Raw genomic sequence first — 21,665 nt, forward strand, 5'->3', positions numbered from 1 at the left:
CAGTCATCTCACTACATGGAGCCATAAGCTCTCTATCAGGTGTATATTAAGACAATATATAACTTCCAGTGTGTTTCAAACAACAGCGCTGGAATTTCCTGATGAGATAATAGGAAGCAAAATTCATTAGCATTTACAGAAAGAATCAAACTCCTGGAACATTCCAGGAAATCAACTTTGCATGAAAATAGCCATTTTTTTTTTTGGATTCTCTATTTTGCTGGAATTTTAGAATTTGATCACACAGTATGATGAAAAGCTTTAAAATCATAATTTCTGACTACCCTATCTTCCCTTCATAGAATCTAACAAATGACCAGAAATGTGGGTTTCTCAGTAAGCATATTTACTGGATGGCGTTTAGTACATTAAGTCATTAAACCTCTTACAATATTTTTCTGGTCAGTATATTTTGCTTTCCTTACTTCTACTGGAAATACATGGCTCAAGAATACTCAGTGAAACCAGATGCAGGACAGCCTCAGAACATTTAGCATAATTATGGTCAGCAAAGTGGTTAGGAGTTATGAGAATGGATAGTGCTATGACTACCTTTTACTTTTAAACCGACATTCTCCTGTTGAGGATTGTTTTGATTTCCAAATCTTCCAAGGCTCCTTTTGAAGGAACTATGCTTAATTTTAAACACAATTACTGGAAAGAAAGTCTCAAGTTAAATTTTTTTTTTTTTTATGAATAGTTTTCAACTAGGACAATTTTCATTTCCCAAACATTAACAAGAACTTTTTTGATTTACTGGAAATAATTCATTTTTGCAATGTCATTTTGACATCTCTTAGAAAAAGTAGTACAAATAAGCCACATTTGTGCAGTATCAAGGCAAGTTTTTGGATTTGTCCTATTTTAGGCTAACTTCTTGAACCTAAATGGTATAAAGCAGCTATTTTATGTATGTTCTTTAATATTCTTATGGTCACTTCGCTCATTGGCCTTCCATGTTCTCAAAGCAAGCTTACAAAAAATGTGTCTGAAAAATTAAGGCCCCAGAAACACAAAGCATTTGCAAGTATAGTTACTCTTATCCCCTTAATTCCCTGCTAGCCATTTTGTTGCATTTTCAGTAAAAAATCTGATCCTAGCTCTCAAAGGACATATCAGTAACTTGAAAATCAACATCACGTTTTGCAACATGCTATAGGTCTTTTTAAAAAACTGATCTACTCATCCTTAAAGTTACATTTGAGAAAATATCCTGTGAACACAAACAAATGGACTAAAAGTGATTTCAAGTAAAAACATTGAGATATCTGACTTCAACAGGAAAAAAGTTTATTCAACTATTGCCATGTGAGAACAATAAAGCAGCCCTTACATGTAGCCACTCATCAAAAGGACATTACAAAACATTAACATAATGTAATAGACCAATTTTTTCTTTCAGGCATTTTCAAAGAGCATTTCAGGCCCACAGAACCTTCTGTTCTGTTGTGCAAGAAAAGAGCAGCAAATAGAATAGTGCAAGCAGCTAAACTGTCATTTATCTGAACACCACACTTTTGATATTTAGAATTCTTGACAATCAAGGAGATATGAGAAATATTTAAGAATGAACTGTGATAGCTTCTAATGCCAGGGAATTTCCGCTGCACACAACATTTTCCAAATGGAAAGAAAAGTGAGAAGGCGGACCTAGTTCTGCCCTCAAATGCTCAGAAAGAATTTTCTGTACAACAGACTGTGTGGCCTTTAAACAAGACAGTCTTTGGCACTGTTGAATGTACCTACAGAGCCCTTATTTACTGTGAAGCGAAATAAGCCTTCAAGCGTCCCTTACTTGATCTCAGAAGGTCAAATTCTCTATCCAGTAGCTCCTCCTCTGTTAGCTGGGAGAAATTGTCCTCTCCAAATGGGTTCCAGCCTGACATATCAGGTGGGTTACTGATGTTCTGCTTAGGGTAACTGGGAACTGCCTCTGCATCAGGAATGGCTGACCTATGAAGACAATTTTGGGAAGCAAAGAAACATGTTTAATTTTACATCAATAGGCTGCAATATTAAACATATCAGAATGTCATCATTTCATCTCTCTCAATATTTGTTCTTACACTGAAACAGTTTCCTACTGAATTAGTTTAGCAATAACCTAGAGTTTTGTTTCACCTTCTTTTGCTATTATTTCAATGTTCTGTTTTACGTTATACGTTTTTTTCCTCCATTCATTCTAAGCATAGCCAAATTGCAAACAATTTCTGATGAAAATGTGACCTGAAAGGGGAAGGAGGGAAAATACTGAGTGTCAAAATCTCTTTTCCATTTCTTTTTTGAGAAAATGTAACAAAAGCATCTGGTCCTTAACTGAAGAGGTGGGACTGACTAATAAAGGTTTCTCTCTTCCAATTATTTATATGGGTAGCAAAGTTAAATAGGTGCTAAGAGAAAATGAATTTTAAACCAAATAAAAATCACACTTCCTCTACTCAGGAGTTTCATCCTTGGAATTTCAATCCTATCAGTTCCTTGGTTTTCATTGAAAATAAAGGGAAAAAGGAAGGATCTAGCACGTCAAATTCTAAAGAATTTGTTTTTTAAAACTCTTCAGGCCTTAATCTCTCTCAGAGGAAAAAAAAGGTATAAGTAAGCTCATTCTCCTTTGGAGATTAATTTCATGGAACAAAGAAGAAGGATTAGTATATGAATGTCTAGGGATATGTCTGCACTAGAAAAACTCTAGAGTGGAACACCTGCCTTGTTATGGGGTGAGAGCTGGTGTGCATTGGGAGCCAGCTTTTAAGACAGCTCTCCGTGAGCACCGGCTCCTGCCTCCCCCCATATGTATACATTTAACTGGTGACAATTTCAGTGAATACACATTTACAAAAATAAACACATTTCAACATCCCCTCACTCCCAGAAACACAAACGTGCTAAACAAAAATAGAAAAGGGGACTATTAAAACTGATACAACAGATTTCACAAAATGGAAAAAAAGGTAAAAAAATATGAAGACCACAACACACTTCATTTTGAACTGCATGGTAGGAGCTCATGCCTCCTTTTACCCTTTTGTTTGATGCATGAGGCACAGCTCTGAACAGATGCAGGCCTACGGACACTAATTTGCAGTCTCCAATTGAGAGCATGCACTCATCCTAAGCTAGAACATCGCTAGGCATAAACTTAAAAAGCTGAAACTAATTTAATCGGTAGAAGTGAAATATTCATGGACAAAGAAAACAAGAGATAGTCAAGGCCTTTTTTTTTTTTTTTTTAAACTCAAAATGATGGGAAAATCCATTTTGGAAGTCTTTCAGACATGGCTAACTTGCCCCAGTAACTACCACTGTCATAAATGATGCAGAGGTTTAGGGGCAATAAAGCTGTGACAGTGTAAACATACATGGGGGAGAAAAGAACCCAAGCAGCAGACTCTAATTAACCACTAGTTTTAGAGTCTGCTGGAGCTAAAGGAGACTGGGGTTTATATAAGCAAGACCCACCTCATTCCAGAGGAGGAGGAACAGCACCACCCAAGGCAACTAAATTGAAAGAGTGCCAGGAGGCTTACCTGGGTGGTCGACAAATACCTTTGATGTCGCCACCCGCACGTCCAGACTATCGCGCTGAGCCGACAAACAGCTGATCAGCTGTTTGTCGGCTCAGCGCAGCAGCCACGTAAATTGAAATGAAGCGGCAATTATTTAAATCGCCGCTTCATTTTATTATGTCTGGTAGCCCAATCTACATGCCTCTGGTAACAGAGGCATGTAGTCTAGACGTACCCTTATTCGGAAGGCCATGTCACCTTAATCATCTTCTGCTGAACTGCCTGGGGCTTTTGAGAAGCATCTGGTTCACAAAAGCCTATCAAACCTCAGGCCATGGTGATTCCTACGTTCTAATGGACTATCCTACCTAGATGCGGACTGTGCCTGTTTATCTGATACAGTCGCTATGGTCAGGAAGAAAATTTTGCCTCATCTGAATGTTGCTTTCACCTACTGTATCTCAAGTCTGATTTACATCTGTGGACAGGGCTCCCATATGGTATGAAATTCAGCCTAATCTAAAACAAAGCACACCCACATCTGACCACAATGGTTCTGACCCTGCAATCTACATCTATTTGGTTCAGGAAACTAATGTAACAAAAATCACAGCTTTGGAAGTAAGCAGAAAATATTTTAGCTGCAACCTCATTCATATTCCCATCATAAACTTCAGAAATAAAGCTGATTCTGTGAAATCTCTTTTCTTCCAATACATTGTGAATAGAATAAAATAGAAAATTTACACTGCGTGCAGCTGAAATTTAAGCCTGAAAACTGTTAGAAACTTAAGCCAGAGCTTGCGTTGGGAGTGCCCAAGTAATATGTGATTACAACACTACATACATCTTGAAACAGCATATGAAAAAGGTTCTAATCTTGTTTAGAGATAGCAGAATGGTAAATAGCAAGGTGGTGTCAAATTCAATACCTGAGCAACTCAGCCCATTATCATCCAAAGCAGGAAGTATGGTTAGTCCAGAAGCATGCAGGTTTAAGAGATGAGTTCTCTTTGTAATAGAATCTGAGCTGATTTTTAAACCAGAGTTATCAGAGAAGTACCTCATCCTACCCCTAATAAAAACAACGTCAAGCTGAATGCAGATTTGTAAGAGACATTTTAAATACATTTCAGAGCGGTGAAGGACTCATAAGCTCTTTGAGAAAGGATCAGTCAAACATTCATACAGTGCCCATCACAAGGGAATGAGTCAATTAGGGCCTCTGGCACTATTGTACCAACAACATGCATACTTGCCTATTGACAGTGTAAGGAGACTCCATCACAGCTCCAACATGAGCTGGAAGTGATGCAGAATAGGAGATTAAGGCTGGTGAGAACTCTTGAGGAGAGGTAAGATACTCAGGAGACTGTGGATGTTGAGGCTGTTGTTGCTGTGCAAAGATTTGCTGATGTAAGAGAGCTTGCTGGTACTGCTGCACCTGAGGAAGATACTCATCATTATAAAGTAACCAAAATTCATGTGGCTACACTTAGCAGGCCACTTTCATTTTGTTAAACGTCTGGACTTGTAATAGGACTCCTCATAGTTTCTAATACTGCCGTTCGGTCCCAAGGTATGACACACAAGGTGGGTTAGGCAGCATCTTTTATTGGATCAACTTCTGTTGGTAGATGAAACAAGATTCTGAACTTCACAGAGCTCTTATCTAGACCAGAGGAAGAGCTTTATGAAGCACAAATGCTTACCCCTCCACCCACAGAAGCTGGTCCAATAAAGGTACTAAACCTCATCCACCTTGACTACTTCCTCATATTAATTTTAGACAAAAAATATAATGCTATATCAAAACCAAAGTTATATATTCCTGCTGAATCTGCAGGAAACCAATATTAGATCATTTATACTACCAATAAAATTGGTGGTTTAATAAATCACTCAATGAAACATAGGAATTGGATAATGGGGAAAAAAATCAGATTAACTATATAATGTTTCCACTGCTACTCTTAAAAAAATTACACACATCCGATATATTACTTACAGCACTGTCTGGTTGCACAAAGTAGACCTCACACCCTGTACTATATGCTCTGTCCAGTTATTTTTACTCAATCCATTTGAGAGAGAAATGCTGAGCAGTGCTCATTTTAGTATTTTTAGTGTAAATTATCCCTGCAAAAATTATAGTTGTAAATCTATTTTGTTGAGGGAGTAAAATCCTTGATTATGTTCAAGATAGAGAATACTTTGATTGACTGGCTTGGACTAATTATTTTTCCATGACTACACTGCAAAACTGAAGTACAGACAATATTTTAATAAAAATACTGTACCATATAAAATTAGTTAAATCATAAGTCTAATGAAATAGAACCTGACTGGAGAGATGATTTTAAGGCCAGAGTGATTGCATATCCCAGAACAATAGGAAATGATCCCATCTTGTTCAGAAAGACCAGGGAACCTTATAAATGATAGGTCTGAAACCATAAAATCCCAAATTTAAAGTTTTTACCATACTATACCTACATACTGCAGCATCTGGTTCACAAAAGCCTATCAAACCTCTGGCCATGGTGATTCCTACGTTCTAATGGACTATATTACCTAGATGCGGACTGTGCCTGTTTATCTGGTACGGACTCCATGGGTTCCTGCTATGGGAAGGAAGAAAATTTTGCCTCTCATCTGAATGTTGCTTTCACCTACTATATCTCAAGTGTGATTTATATCTGTGGACAGGGCTCCCATACGGTATCAAATTCAGCCTAATCTAACAAAGCACACCCACATCTGACCACAATGGTTCTGACTTTTCCATCTACATCTATTTGGTTCAGGAAACTAATTTAACAAACATCACAGCTTTGGAAGTAAGCAGAAAATATTTTAGCTGCAACCTCATTCATATTCCCATAATAATAGACTTCAGAAATAAAGTTGATTCTCTTCTTTAGGAGAAATCATGATGCATCAAATGGTAAGTAAAGGAAAGATTTTAACAAACACACACATCAAAAAATATCAAAGTTAATTCAAGGTTTTAGGTGTTTTTAAAGTATATTTCATATGAACAAACTTCAGTCATTGTAATATGCTTGATTTCAAATGCTTTATCATAAGAGAGTGAAAAACTATCACTCTCCTATGATTCCCTTCCTGTATTTTGTGGCACTCCAAATATTTTTCTTTTGAAAAGAAAAAGTAAAAATAGGAAAATGAGATGTTGCATAATAGTGCATGGAGCAGCCAAGCATTACTCAGAGAAAGTTAAGGATATAATAGTAATGTTAGTGTTTGCATTAAAATATTTACTGGCAAAGGTAAGCAAAATTAATATTATGGCACACTTCAGTATCTAGAAGAAAAAGCTAAATTATAAATATTGTACATGGTGATTACTGTAGTGCTTTATTTTCTATTTCTGTATAATGCCCAGACTTCCATAACTGTGTATAAATGAGTGTTCAAGTAGTATGACTCCATGCAACATGTACTATTATCACAATTGTACACACAATTGGCTAAGTACCAGCACAACAGGGCCTGAAAGGGAGCTGCTGGACATTCAGCGCTTGAAATGTTCAGGCCACCTCAAAACCCAATTTGAAGCAGCCAATTTCTGAAAGTGTTGCACTGAAAAGTTTTTCAAATATTAGATTTTATATTGCAGATTTTCTACCAACCTTTAGATGCTGAAAAACTCCCAACATTTTAGTAAAAACCAAATCTCTCCGAGGCTAATAAATAAATCCTCATAGAATCCTAGGGCTGGAAGAGACCTCAGGAGGTCATTGAGTCCAGCCCCCTGCCTAAACCAGGACCAGTCCCAACTAAATCAACCCAGCCAGGGCTTTGTCAAGCTAGGACTTCAACTCTAGGGATGGAGATTACACCACCTCCATAGGTAACTTATTCCAGTACTTCACCACCCTCCTAGGGAAATAGTTTTTCCTAATATTCAACATAGACCTCCCCCCACTGTAACTTGAGACCATTGCTCCATGTTCTGCCATCTGTCACTACTGAGAACAGCCTCTCTCCACGCTCTTTGGAACCTCCCTTCAGGAAGTTGAAGGCTGCTATCAAATCCCCCCTCACTTTTTTCCTTCTGCAGACTAAATAAACCCCAATCCCTCGTAGGTCATATGCTCCAGCCCCGTAATCATTATGGTTGCCCTTCACTGGACACTCCAATGCACCCACGTCCTTTCTGTAATGGGGGCCCAGAACTGGACACAATACTCCAGATGTGGCCTCACCAGTACCAAATAAAGGGGAACAACAACTTCTCTAGATCTGCTGAAATGCTCCTCCTAATGCAACCTAATATGCCATTAGCTTTCTTGGCTAAAAGAGCACTCCAGTGTTTCTGGCTGAATGCATTAATTGTAACTCAGTATTAAAACAAATCTACACTTTTAAATTGTGCTCATTAAAAAAATCAGTTAATGGATATGAACAGAAACATGTCAGCATGCACTATTCTGTTAGCATTGAAAGCTGTAGCAAGTTTTGCTGCCCAATATTTAAGGTGTCTATTGCAGCTCAGATATTTAAGACTGCTATATGTTATAATTAACTTTAATAGAGTACCAACTAATCAAAGAAAGAATAGCTGCATCCACAGACAACATACCATAGCAGGATACTGGGATGGGGAAGGTTGCTGTTGGTACATAGATTGCATCAAAAGTTGCTGTTGGACCATTTGCTGGTGCATTGCTTGTTGATACTACATTTAGAAAGAAAGAGATATTTCTGAAAAAATTAACCAAAACAACTCAATGAGTAATGATTTTAAATAGCTTGTTTAAAAAAAAATGTATCTATATGCATCAGCAGCATTTTCAATAAAGAAGCTACAGTTAAATAAGTAAAATAAACATGCGATCAACAATTGGTGCACTTTATAGCACATTCTGGTACTACAAGATATAAAACTGGACCAATATTTAGTGTATTTTCAAAGTGAACACAAACAAAATGGTCTACCTTAAAAGGCACTAAGTTTTTTTGGGGGGGAAAAATGATGTAGGAGGGACCTATGGAATCTGTCAAACCTGGCGACTCTTTTAGATTCCATCTTGGATGATTATTTCTTGTATCACTGCACCCTAAAGTGTATTTTAGGTACCATACAATACAGGTAAAATGTGATCCTCGGGAAATTCAGGCAGCCATACTCAACACAAGTCTAAGTAAATCTTTTAAGCATAGTATCAACAGAAGATCTTGAGCAACGCAAATCACCATCTATAAAAGGGAGCATGTTGGCTGACAATGGTCAAAAAAGAGATCAGAATGTTTACAAGACAGTATTTACACCTAGCAGGGGGGTCCAACTAGAAGGGGATCAGTCATCTTCTCACTGCTTTTACATTCCAGTGTCAGAAAAACCTCAATAGCTACCGGAATTTTACATTGATTAGACAAAAACAGAGAATGAGAATCCAACACAGATGTCATCTTTAGAAAACAACCTGTGGCTGACAGTCATTGTCAGCATCATATTTTCCTAGACTGTCTGAATGGAAGGGTCTCTCACACAACACACCATTTACACCCAGTGCTAAGTCAAAATCCAGATGGGAATCAAGTTCAAGCAGCCAGAAGAAATAGCAGCTGATTAGCATGTAGAATGTAACTATAAAAAATGTCATGCAACAGATGTTAGATGAAGGGGAAATAAGACAGCCCACTTTTTTCTCTGCCTGGAAAGATGACAGCTACCAGAGTAAAGTCAGAACCACAGAAGGAGAAAAAAAGTTTACATTTTTATGTGCAACTGGAATATAGACTTTAAAAAGTGGGATTACTCGCACTCAACTTTTAAACATGGCATTTTCCTTTAGTAAAATAACCATGTACCTGTTGCATGTAAGCATCCTGAAGTAAGTTTTGCTGTTGCTGTTGCTGCTGCTGATGTAAGTGGTGCAGCTGCTGTAATCTCCAGTCCCCCTGCTGCAGTTGCTGCAGTACTCTATTTTGTTGTGGAAGATGCTGATTGGTCCCTTCAGACAAGATCTCGTGTCCATTTCCTGGTCTGATAACTCCTATAACATTTTTAAAGAACTTTATTAACTCATATATTTCTCAAAATCTATTGGCAGAAAGAACTGTCAGTAACAGTTATGCTTTTCTTTTAACAAACTGCAAACAAACAGTTTTCTAAGCCTGGGTCTACACTCTACTATTACTGTGATATTACCACATCACTCATCTGTGTGAAAAATTCAGATAATATGGACTGTAGGCTAGAGGGCTTCTCTCCTCTCCCCAACTTGGTATCTGACCTGGCAGCTAACTCCAAGGCATAATATTTGAAAGAAGTTAGTGGATTACTCAACACTCTTGTGATTATTGGCACATTCCTAAAGCAGGTGGAGGATGTTGTCTGTACACTGACAGAGTGAGCTCTGATGTTTAAATAGGACAGGTATAACAGCTAGCTGATAACATGTTAAAATATGATGGGTTATCTATCCTAAAATGAAAGACATTAGGAAGCAAGTTTTCAGAGTGAGGTGGTGTAAGGAGAGGTTGGGTTCCACAAGCCTTAGGAAGGTTAAACTGAAATCCCAGGAAGTAGGTCCAGAGGGATAGTGTGTGATATACCCGTTTGGGGGAGAGAAGACTAAGCAATAATGTACAGCAGATGACAAGCTTGGATTGCTGCTAGGTGGGTCTCATATGAACCAAAGACCAGACTGTTTTAAGTACAATAAATAGCTGAGGACCTTCAGTACAGAGGCCTGGATGAAGTCCAGTCCATTCTAGGCATGTTAGCGACTCGTCGACTATCTGATAAGCAAATGCTTATCGGATAGTTAATAACGACTCGACTAGTTGCTTCCAACCCTCTCCCCCTTGCTGCCTCTATTAGAAAGAGGCAACAAGAAAGGGGGAGCAGGAACCACTATATCTCCACGGGGGTCAGGGGAGGCAGAGGCACAGTGAGGAAATCGTGTGAGCAGGGACTGCTGCAGCACTTCTGGTTTTGAAATGTACAAGAGCCCTCTGGGCTCAGCCCAGGTGTACATCTTCACAAGATGACTCAAAAAAAAAAATCCAGTCCCACAAAGATGTTAAAATGTGATTAACTGGCATTATCTAGCTATCATATCACAATTAGTAGTTAAGCACCACTGTGCAGAGCCGCAGTGGGAGTAGCTCCAGGAGCTGACTGCAGCCGGGAATGAGCAGTCCTGGCTCGTGTCGGCTCCGGAGCCACCCACACTGCAGCTCTGCATTTTAAACACAGTAAGAGCCCACTGGCTCTTACTACATTTAAAGAGCAGAGGTGCAGCAATCAGTGGTAGCCAGAACTGCTCAGTCCCAGCTCGCGCTGAATCCAGCAGCCCCTGTTCACAGTGGACAGGGCTGTCTGCAGGCAGGGGATGCTCAGGCAGCAGCTTCTGTCTGTGGCCAGCCCTGGCTGCCGCAAACAGAGACTGCTCCAGCACTAGCCCCTTCGCAGCAGCCAGGGAACTCCAGAGACGGTGCTGGGGGGAAAACCAGCTTTTAAGCCGGCTCCCCCCAGCCTGGTTGCTGTCCCCCCTCGTTGCCTAGCAGAGGCAGCAAGGCGGAAAGGGGCATCACAGAGAGCATGGGGTGAGCAGGGACTGCGTGAGTCCCTGCTCGCCCCGTGCTTCCTGTGCAGAAGTGCCCACAGTGGAAACCATTGTGAGCAAGGACTGACTCAGTTGTGCCTCTGCACCTCTACTTCCCCTGTCCCCCGGTAAACCCAGTTCTCCCAAGCACCATCTCCTGCTTCCCCTGCCCTTGCTGCCTCTCTCTGATAGAGGCAGCAAGGGGGTGGGATGGGAGCGACTAATCAAGTCGACTATCCGATAAGCATTTACTTAGTGGACAGTTGACTAGTCACTTACATCCCTAGTCTCACAGGCATGAGTATCAATGGAATCCAGACTGACATATTAAACTGCTTAAACTATTACTCTAAGCATTACAGCTGTTAAACTCCAAAGTCTCACATTTAAATAGCTAAAAACAAAAACACCCTCAGTCTTAATTGACAAACCAATATTCAAAATAAAACCTAAAATGGATATTAATCAATAACTAGTCATGAATGTAATTAGGTTAAAAAAAGTATCTAAGTTGATTTGGCTCTTCACAAACTATTTAATACATACCAATAAATCTGTGTTGGTCTATCAGAAAAGGAGAATTGGTTTTTTTTAAATTGATGGTGGCCTGCAAAACACTCAACAGTATGTTTCCCCTTTGGTCTCAAACTTCTGTTTTATTTTGAAATATAAAGGGCATTCTGTTGTGCCCTGAAAGCCACACGAATTTCTTCCATTTTTGCTACAAGTTGAACCCTTCTGGTCTGGCATTCTCGGGAAGTGAATTTGCTGAACCAGGGGAGATCCCTTCACTAATAGTCAGAGCTACCCCACTGCCCCCTCAGCTAGGGCTCAGTCCAGCCCTGCTGCTAGCCCCTAGGACTCTCTAGCTGCCACCGGAGCACCACAGCTGGACCTCCGGGGCCAGAGCTTGAGCTCCCTGTTCCATGGCCAGAACTCCGGGGCCAGTGCTGCTGCTGGGGTTGGAGCTCTAGTCCTGTTCTGGCACCAGCGGCTGGGGAGCCCATCCAGTAGCTCTGCAGCTGGGGCCAGAGCTTCCTGCTGCCACTGGAGCTTTCCAGCTGCTGGGGCCACAACAGGACCAGAGCTCTGCAGCTGAGGCCAGAGCTCCCTGGCCATGGCTGGGTTACAGCTTCAACAAAACTCCCTGCCATCCACCCTCCATCCCCTCCTCCACTCTACTGTGTTCCTGCCCTGCCACTAGATCTCCCTGTTCCTGTGGTCCAGGTGTAGGGATAACATATTAATGTATTAAAAATGTGATTCCCCCAAATGGAAGTGACTCCCCATAATTTGTTCCCCACAACTTAAAAGTGTTTAGATTTATTAGGATTCTTCTTATTATTATTATTATTTGTTAAGATAGTTAAATGTTTAGATTGATGATTATTATTGCCCCTTTAGAATATAATATATTAGGTCATGTAACTTAGAACTGTTAAAAATATAATCCTAACTGTTAAGAATATAATCCTATGTAACCAGAAACAGCCCCCCCCCCCCGTGCTCCAGGGCATGCTCAAGCTTGTGCAAGGGGCTGCTTGAAATTGACATTGCAGAGATACATTGTAACAATGCATTGTCAAGCCACTAAATCTGCTATGGGAGCCAAGCCCTGTAATTGTCTAAGGGCATTGTTAACTTTACTTAGCAGTCAGAGAATGTTTTAAGCAATACCACCCAGAAACTTTCTGTAACTACAACTTTTATTATTATACAAAATACTGTATGAATGTATGAGAGAGTGCTTGGATGATGAATGAATGGCTCTGAGAGGTGCCAGCCTGAGAATACAGCAACAAAGGGCTGAAGAAGGCGTCAGGTGCCAGTGCAACCAAAAGGTGTCAAGTGGAGAAACTGGAGGTCCACCCGATGAGATCACTGATGAGCACCTGGCAGCCACCCTGGAGACATCAGCATGATACAGCAATTTCCATAGACTGGCATAGGAAAAAATTCCTATAAGAACTGGACTAAAAAACTATGGAATCAGAGTCCAAGGTTCTGCTGCCAGCCTACCAGGAGCTTCAGATGCGCATCTGATCAGGACTTCGCTCCCCACTACCATCACTTGTGTACAGAATACCTGGCCAGTATTCTGTCACAAGCAACTTCCAGGCTGGTAACTATACACAGAACATGAATGAATGGATGTATGAATGAATGGTTTATATATATATAAGTGTATAAGGGTTAAGTAGTGTTAGGAATAAGTAGTTAAACAACGTTGTTTGCTTCTATCTTTTCTTTATTTTTTATTATTATCTTTACAATAAATGTGGCTTTCTGCCTTATCCCCCTCATAAGATCCTGCTTGCTTTTATTTGGTACAACACAGGAACGTCTGTGGTCCTGCCGGTTTAGGGAGGTACAACCTGTAGCAGACTCCTTCAAAGAGCACAGAATTAGAGAGTGAACTTCCCTACACTGTTCCACCCATTCATCCTATTGACAAAGTACATACCCAATATTCTGGAGGTTAGGGGTTGGTGATCACAGGATTTGGATTTCTAACATTAAAAACAATGGAAAAACCAAATAAACCTTCACCACCATCCTCCCTCCTCCTTTTTGGGAGGAAGAGGTTACATTTAAGTCCTTTAAGTGAATTACCTTTTTGCACACAGTTACCCGATTCACCGGGAACTGATACTTTTACTGGTGTTGCTGAACTCTGGATAGTTAGCACATTGGAACTGGCAGTGCTTGAATTGGCCTTTGGTCTTTGTCGCGGTACAATTGAGGTTTCTGTTGGTCCAACAGCATCTGTTATTCTATAATGAAAATTTTTGCAGAGAAAACATTTCAATATGCATGACTGTTCTTCAGCTTTATTCAAGACACTAAACAATTAGAAGACGGGCTTAAGAGTAATATCTTAGTCCCATTTTGCATACCTTTAACTTTTAATATTTTTAAATGTTGATTTCTAAAAATATTGAAGACATTGAAAAGCCTCTGATTTTACTTTTGGAGAACAAGCATCAAGACCTGCCTACTAAATTCATATCGCTTCTTAAGTGACCACAAGAGGGGGCCCATGCAATATTTCCAAGGCACCAAGGTAACTGAACATCATTAACATTCATTCTGAGTGTTTTGTTTTTCCTTAAAACATATGTTGATCATATTTTAATGACAAAATGCAACAATTTGCTCAACCTCTTAAACAGTGATTGTATCAAGATGACCATTCATAGCATTCCAACCCAGAAACTGAACACAGTGAAACAGAAAAATAGTAATCAATGATAAAAATTATCATTATTTATTTAAGCAAGAGTTTCTCTTTTCATGGTGGTCAAAAATCTAGACTCTAGAACTTCAGTCATTTCTCATTCTATTCACTACTAAGGAATTTTATAGCACCAATAGCAATGCAACATTCTGCCAGAGCATGAGTAAAATTTTCCAAAAGTGCCAAAACCCGATGTAAGAGCCTTAACCTCAATTTTAAAACTTCTTAGACACACAGAAGGGTCGGACAAGTTAACCAGAAGCTCTTGAAGAAAGTTAACTTATGAATAGGTACCCTTATAACTAATCAGTCAAAAGAAACCAAGGCTCAAGAGACATTTTATCATCATAAAATATTCTCAAATGTTAGTCCCTGATGAGGGCATAGAGCTTCAGTTTGGAAGCATTAAGACAGCTGAAAAATGCATGAACGCTTTTAGGAAATAATACTTTAATAACCTACATTCAGGTGACCCACATAGAAGAACTGAGTTTGTGATATTTTTGTTTCTTGAAGATGCACGTGTGTTTGTGAACGGATATTTCTGCAAAAGGTGCTTTTGCCTTTAAAAAACAATTTGAAGAAGCCCTGAAGTTTTAAATGTTTCCATTTTGAAAACACAGTATGACTGGTATGTCACCACAAATACCAATGAAGTGAAATTTGAGCAATTGAGAATAGACAAACTCTGTATTTGGTTTCATTTTGTTAAAATCTATCGGAAGTATTTCTTGGTTAAAGATTGAAATTCCATCCTTTCGACTGAAGGGGTGAGAAAGTGCTCATGACAGTGCACTGATTCACTAAGAACACCTCCAAAAAAGAAAAAAAGAATTCCTGACATTAAGGTACAATACAAACAAAATCTTTAAACTTTTGTGTACTATAAAGTATCAAGAGACTAAAACCCTATTTTCCCTTTGCTGTCCCCTTAAGACTCATCTGGGAATGTTGGCACAAAAATTAGACTGGCTAAAAGTTTTAACAAGCTGTTTACACTTCGTATGTTTTCCATTTTTAGCCAATAACTATCTTAACTGAATACTTTGTTCATGTTAATACTGGATCAAGAAAAAGTGCATGTAAGTGAATGAAAACAAGGGCATTTGTATCCAAAACCAGAGATCCTAACTGAAGAAGAAAATATCAGCAGACTGACTTTAAAAGGGTTCACTGTATAATGGGAAGCAATTGTTACAATTGCAATTACAATGGTTACGTACACTCAGATTTAAAATATTGAGCAGGCTGTAAAAGTGTATTGAAATTTCCATTCCAGACTGCTAAAACATTGACCTTTTAAAAATCTGATATGCACATAAGGTTGGGTTTTAGCATAAGTTTTAGCATATTAACCAAACATAGAAGAAAACTACAGATGCATAAAATCACTATAATACATCTACATCAGAATCCACAAAGTTCTAAATTATTTTGCTCACCTGGCTTTTATTTGGCTTTTTCTAGCAGCTGCCTCACTAGCTGTCATGGGTTCAGGAAGAGTTGAAGGGACAGGAGAATTCTTAGGAAAAAATACATTGTGAATTAAAATATAAAATCCTGAAAGTTGTTACAAATTTAAGAGGAATACTGTGGCTTCCTGGGAGACTTAATATATAAATCAAGTACCAGACAGTGCTTTGGCTGCAACACTTTGGTTAAATACATTGTCAGATTCAACGTATTAAAAATGGTTTCCTTACTTATGTTAAAGAGATTATAAATTGCCACTTTTTTAGAGCCTGCTTTTTGCTTTATCTTGAATGGAAGACATCTAAGTGATTAACTTTCAGGCTCTCATATACTAGGACTATGCTGTCATGTTTGGGTTACAAAGAATGCAGAGAATATTTGTTTTAAAATGTTTACTTTGGAGTTTTCAAACACATTCATGAAAACATTTATTTTGGTTATGTGCTTTATAAAGATTAAAAAAAACAACCTACAATTGGATAAAATTTGACACAATGTTCTTTTAGTGTACTAAACACTAATTAGAAAGCAGATAATTCCAATAGAATTCACAAATTATTTTTAAAATGCATTATTTGAAACACACACTGACTGGTCCTTTTTTAAATTAAGAGGGCAAAAGAGCCAAATTCAAATCTAGTGCCTATTCATAGTCCTGTCTGCTGGGAACACTGGTTATGGTGTCCTGAATGCCCGGGGAGATAGACCACCAAAATGTAGATCTGATGAGCTATATATCGTTTCAATAGCTTGCTGATATAGAATATGTAGGACACATTATCCATGATGACCTGCTTAATTTGTGCCTGATGAGAGCTAGCAAATGGATGAAGGCATTACTGAAAGCCCTGAGCTCTAACAGAATTATGTGGAGATTGGTTTGCTGAGTTGTCCATCTGCTCTGAGTCATGAGAGCACGGAGATGAGCTTCATATTCTAACAGTAATGCATCTGTTAAAGTTAGTGATAAAGTTGGGCAACAAAAGATATGCCCATCCATATCCTGAGCTGATCTTCCCAATTTCCTCAATTGTAGAAGAACAATCATGTGTCTGTCCAAGATGTGCCTGCCTACAAAACAGGCCATTCTGAGCCAACTTTGAAAGCAGTGGAGACAAAGCCATGTGTGTTCAGTCACAAAACTGCAACTTCCCCATTCATCCTTACTGTACTCTAAGGACTTCACTGAATTGTCTATACCAAATCTGATATGGTTATGAACCTACCTAAAGAAAGGTAGGCTCTAACTGTCAACAAATTCCAAGAAGCCCCTATTGACTGTGCCTTCTTTATGAAAGTTAGAGGGACTTTCCTTACTTTTAGCTAAAAATCCAACTCTTGGAACACAGCAAAGGGCCATCTAGGTGGAAGACAGTACAACCTCATAAGACCAGCCCTGGAGTAGCCAATCATCCAGGCACTACTACTAGTGGCTAACTATACCAACCAATCTTAAGAAGAAGAAGAAGAAGAAGAAACAATCGCTAAGGCATATTCCTAGCAGGCACACCAGAGCTCCCTTTCCAACTGAGGCAGTAGAAAAGGAATGAGGATGGTTCACTCAAGTCCCATATAACCTCGGTGTCTAGTATGAGGGCAAAGAGGGCACATGTGAAGAGCAATCAAGCATGCTAGCAGAAAAAAAAAAATCTCTGATCAAAGACTCAAGAGGCATATGCAAAATTGAAGCAAAGCATCCAGAAGGACACTACTTGAAGAATGCTTGGTTTTAAAATAATTATTCCATTCTTATAACATTACTAGATGCATCTTCTCAACCTTAACTTTGTCTTAAATATAATTTGTGTCTTGGAATTATAGATTATGTCTCGTCCCCCACCAAAATGCTAGAGAAATATAGAATTAGGGTGAAGGGGGCTGAGGAGAAAAGTTCAGGCTATTCCATTTTTTGCTTATAGGTATGTAAGATCCTGCCAAGGAATTAGTTTATGGGATGGTTAAGACGACAAACGAGTAAGAATGCTCTGTGCAAAGTTATCAGTCCCTTTTGTCCTCATTAGCAATAACTCAAATTTGAACTTCTTGTGAGAAAACTGACAGAACTGAGATAATTTAAAATGTATTTTATATTAACTCAGAGAAATAAAAAGTCAAATAAAGTGTAGAGAATACAATTCATTGAAAAGACCGTTACACTTTTATTATATAGTTTATCAAGATGTGTCAGAAGCGGTTTTCCATTCCATCTTTATTTATTAGTGTTATCCAAAAATTCTAAAACGGTTTTCCTTTTTGTTTGAGTATAGCAAACTAAGAATTCTGTCAACACAGAATCTATTCATAACTTATCACATCCAGAACTTTCTCCACAAGGTCAGACTTTTATAAAGAAAAAAGTTAACATTAGATGTGTTTTCACTTGGTTTAATAAAAGTGATATCTCCTTATGACAATACTAAGGGACACTAACTATCAAAAGATGTGAAAAATACAAGATTACTTACATTAATATTGGACAATGGACATTCCTTTTTAGCAAATTTAAAGGCAAAATAAGATACTTGAAAGATATCAGGTCTCCATTCTTGATCTGGTTCGAGCATGTACCCTGTAAAAGTGGATTGATTAAATTTCTCTAACAGCAATTAAAGAAAATTTGCCTAGTACATATTACAAATGAGAATAACAAGTGATTTAGAATATACACATTTCAAGATGTGGTTTTAACTTTTCAGACAAGCACTATTATTAGAATGGTTTCTATCATCAAGGGTATGCAATTTATACTGTATATTTTTACTCTTTTGCTTGCATGGCAGAGTAAAACATTTGCATTACAAGTCCTGAACCTCACCTGAATCAGTCGAACAGAATACTGATAAGGACTGCTACGAATGCTATACAACAAACTCCAAAGTGCTACACTAGTAAGTTAAAAAAGTAGAGTTTTAGGAAAACTCTCCACCAGCTACAGAGTTGTGTCTTCAAAACCTTCAAATTCATTACCACAATGAAAACAGTGTGCCGACTACAGGCATCACAGCTGGGCTGATGTGTAAATGTCACTGCATTTGGAACTGTCCATTTTTTTAAATTTAGGGGATCCATGCAAAAAACACACACACGCGCCACTCAAAACATAACCAATTTTCATCTCTGAACACAAGTAATGATTTCTGAACTGACACATAGTCACCCATTTCATGAATATATTCTTCTTATATGGATGTCAAATTTATTATTTAGATGCAGATTAATTAGGTAAAAAGAATGGATTTTAGACCAGGACTAAACCATGAGTCAGTTACAGAAACAGCATTATTAAAAAGGAAAAAAACCTTAGTAATTAACCAGTATACATTCCGAAGTATACTCAATTTAGCCAGTAAACAATCACAAATGGTTAGGTTCACTATAGAGAACAATAGTATAACTAACCAGTCATGAATCAAGTCAATATATTAAAATAAATATGGAAAAACATCTAATGCACAGGAGAATTAAGTGTTCATTCAGGCTTAATTTTTAAGCAAGGAAAAATTAACATATGAAGGAAAAACTTCTCACTAAAAGTTCAATTTCAATCTTGTAAAGTGTCCTGCACAGAACAAGAGGGAAAGTATTTTTATTCCAAAATATACTTAAGTGTTTTGAGATTTCATACGTCACTTATTTGAGTCAATGAAAAAACATGGGCAAGCAAACCTTTCCATAATTGCACAAAAGCTTACCTTTTACACATTACAAAGAAATGCAGCTTGAAAACCAAAGAGTTAGGTTTAAAAGTATGGCTTTTACACTGAACACCGTTAACTGGTTTCTTAAATTTCATTTTCTAAGTCAAGCCATGCCTGAAATCCTACACACTGAATCCTTTAGGTTTAATTTGCTTCAATTTGCCATTGAAAATTATTATATCGAAGAATTATCAAACAAATTTATAAGCCTGATACTTGTAAAACACTAAGCTAGTCATGTATCTGCATCCTAGGTGCTAGCTGTTGGCCTCAAGGTGACTGTATAAAGAAAAACGGTATTTGAAAACTTCTGGCACCAGTGCATGTGATGAGCAAGCATACCTACAAGCAATGAACATGAGCAAGCACTCAATCTAACAAGAAACTGTTCTTTTAATTCTTAATCAGAGAAGAAAACTTTCCTTTTCAAAACATTTCCTCAATGCAATGATTTCCCTTTACTTCCCAGCAAAACCATGGATTTCCTTGGATTTCTCAGGTAGTGGCAATAAGGACTTTTCAGAACTTAAAACCACTTTAAGACCTTGGTTCTAGGACAAGGTAAGAGTATTTATTTTATTTACATTATTTTACCCCACCTCTCTATTTAAAATATTCGAGGTAGCTTACAAAATTTTCTAAACAAAATACAAATATATATAGATTTAAAATATGAGACCACAGAGGGACATAAAACCTGCTAAAAAATATCAAGAAGAGGAACATACACATATAAACTCAAATCTATATGTTCAACCAAATCTTCAAAGTCACCGATTTTTTAAAATAAATCATCTTAAATGCATATTATAGGTAAGGAAGGTCACTATTATGACGGTCTAATAAACGGACATAAAACTCTGGTAAGTGCTGCCCAGGTACTTACTTATCAAACAATGCACATTATGGGTATATCGGGAATTGTCTGGAATGGTAAAACTTCCATCACAAATAGCAACCTGACTCTCTCCAAAGGGAAGTGTGAAGAAACAAAGCTTATACAGCAAGCAGCCAAGTGCCTATAAAAAATTTTTCATTACAAGAGACAATAAGCAAGGCAATAAGCCAGTGTAAAAAGTGAAGACATGTTTAATAAATAACTTAAATGCTGATAATTACTGATGCCTGCACAAACATCGAACACTATAGCATTTTGAGTTAATCTGTTTACTTAACTTGGGATGCAAGCAATCAAGTCATATGAAGCAGCTCTTCAACATGCTTGTCGTCCCACCAGCTAGAGAGGGAACTTTTTTTTTTTTAATTTCAGGAGAATAGTTCCAATGCGTTTACACAGAGAAATTGCATCTGTAGAACCATTATCAATTCTGACAAATAAGAAGCCTTAAACTCATGTTATTTTCCCATAAGCTTTTTTATGTAATCTAATCAAGATGTGATTGTTTAACACATACAAGAAAAGTAATCATGGAGTTATTTCCCATTTCAGTAATCTGAAAAGTTCTTCATTCCTTATTAGGTATTACATATGTTGACAATGAAAATGTTTTATTTCATACAGTAATCAGTTTTACCCTCACTTCATTTCCTCAGTGTTTCTAGTAATTACAAGTGTTGTTATAGCACTGTTGGTCCCAGGATACTGAAGACACAAGGTGGGTGAGGTATTCTGTTTTATTGGATCAACTGCTGTTGGTGCAAGAGACAAGGTTTCAAACTACAAAAAGCTCTTCTTCCAGTCTGGCAGATACTCCAGGCACCACAGCTAATTACATGGTGGAAACGATAGTTTAGCATGAGTAGTTAACACATATTGTAAAAGATCATTGAAAGTGAAGTGACTTGTGAACACTTCTGCAGTCATCCATCTCTCAGACTCTCAAGGCCCACAATCCAGACTGAGCCCAAATATCTACACCACAAATTTTAAAACTCGCCAGGCCAACTCAACTGACCTGGGATAGCTGTGGCCTCTGGGAAGAGATATACAGACCTCTCCAGAGTTTGAAAACTCGTCTTTCACCAATAGAGGTTGATACAATAAAATAAATTACCTCAACCATCTTGGTTCTTTAGGAATTAAAAGTAACAAATAGTACCAGCCATTACAAATATTTATTTTTGTAGTAAAATATTTTATTTTCTCATTGTTACTTTTCTCCTTGCACTCAAATTATGTCAACTGGTTGTTATTGAGCTTTGCATTCTA

General features: G+C 38.0%; 1 protein-coding gene across 6 annotated transcripts in view; it reads right to left on the reverse strand.

The window, feature by feature from the left end:
• The window catches only part of BMP2K (BMP2 inducible kinase), an 85,557-nt gene that overhangs the window by 31,421 nt on the left and 32,471 nt on the right, over positions 1 to 21,665 (reverse strand). For 5 of the 6 annotated variants that reach the window (XR_012903971.2, XM_075929461.2, XM_089778122.1 and 2 more), the window contains 8 exons: positions 20,382 to 20,514; positions 18,263 to 18,366; positions 15,767 to 15,846; positions 13,700 to 13,860; positions 9,345 to 9,529; positions 8,113 to 8,208; positions 4,766 to 4,950; positions 1,796 to 1,953 (listed from right to left, as the gene is read on the reverse strand). Coding sequence is in view for 5 of the 6 variants with exons in the window: in XM_075929461.2 (XP_075785576.2) it covers positions 1,796 to 1,953; positions 4,766 to 4,950; positions 8,113 to 8,208; positions 9,345 to 9,529; positions 13,700 to 13,860; positions 15,767 to 15,846; positions 18,263 to 18,366; positions 20,382 to 20,514 (1,102 nt within the window). In the remaining variant the exon portion in view is untranslated. The remainder of the gene's footprint in view (positions 1 to 1,795; positions 1,954 to 4,765; positions 4,951 to 8,112; positions 8,209 to 9,344; positions 9,530 to 13,699; positions 13,861 to 15,766; positions 15,847 to 18,262; positions 18,367 to 20,381; positions 20,515 to 21,665) is intronic. The other variant, XM_075929462.2, reaches the window with a different exon arrangement.

Source organism: Pelodiscus sinensis, chromosome 4, assembly GCF_052426305.1.
Source record: "Pelodiscus sinensis isolate ZL-2025 chromosome 4, ASM5242630v1, whole genome shotgun sequence".
Taxonomy (NCBI): domain Eukaryota; kingdom Metazoa; phylum Chordata; order Testudines; family Trionychidae; genus Pelodiscus; species Pelodiscus sinensis.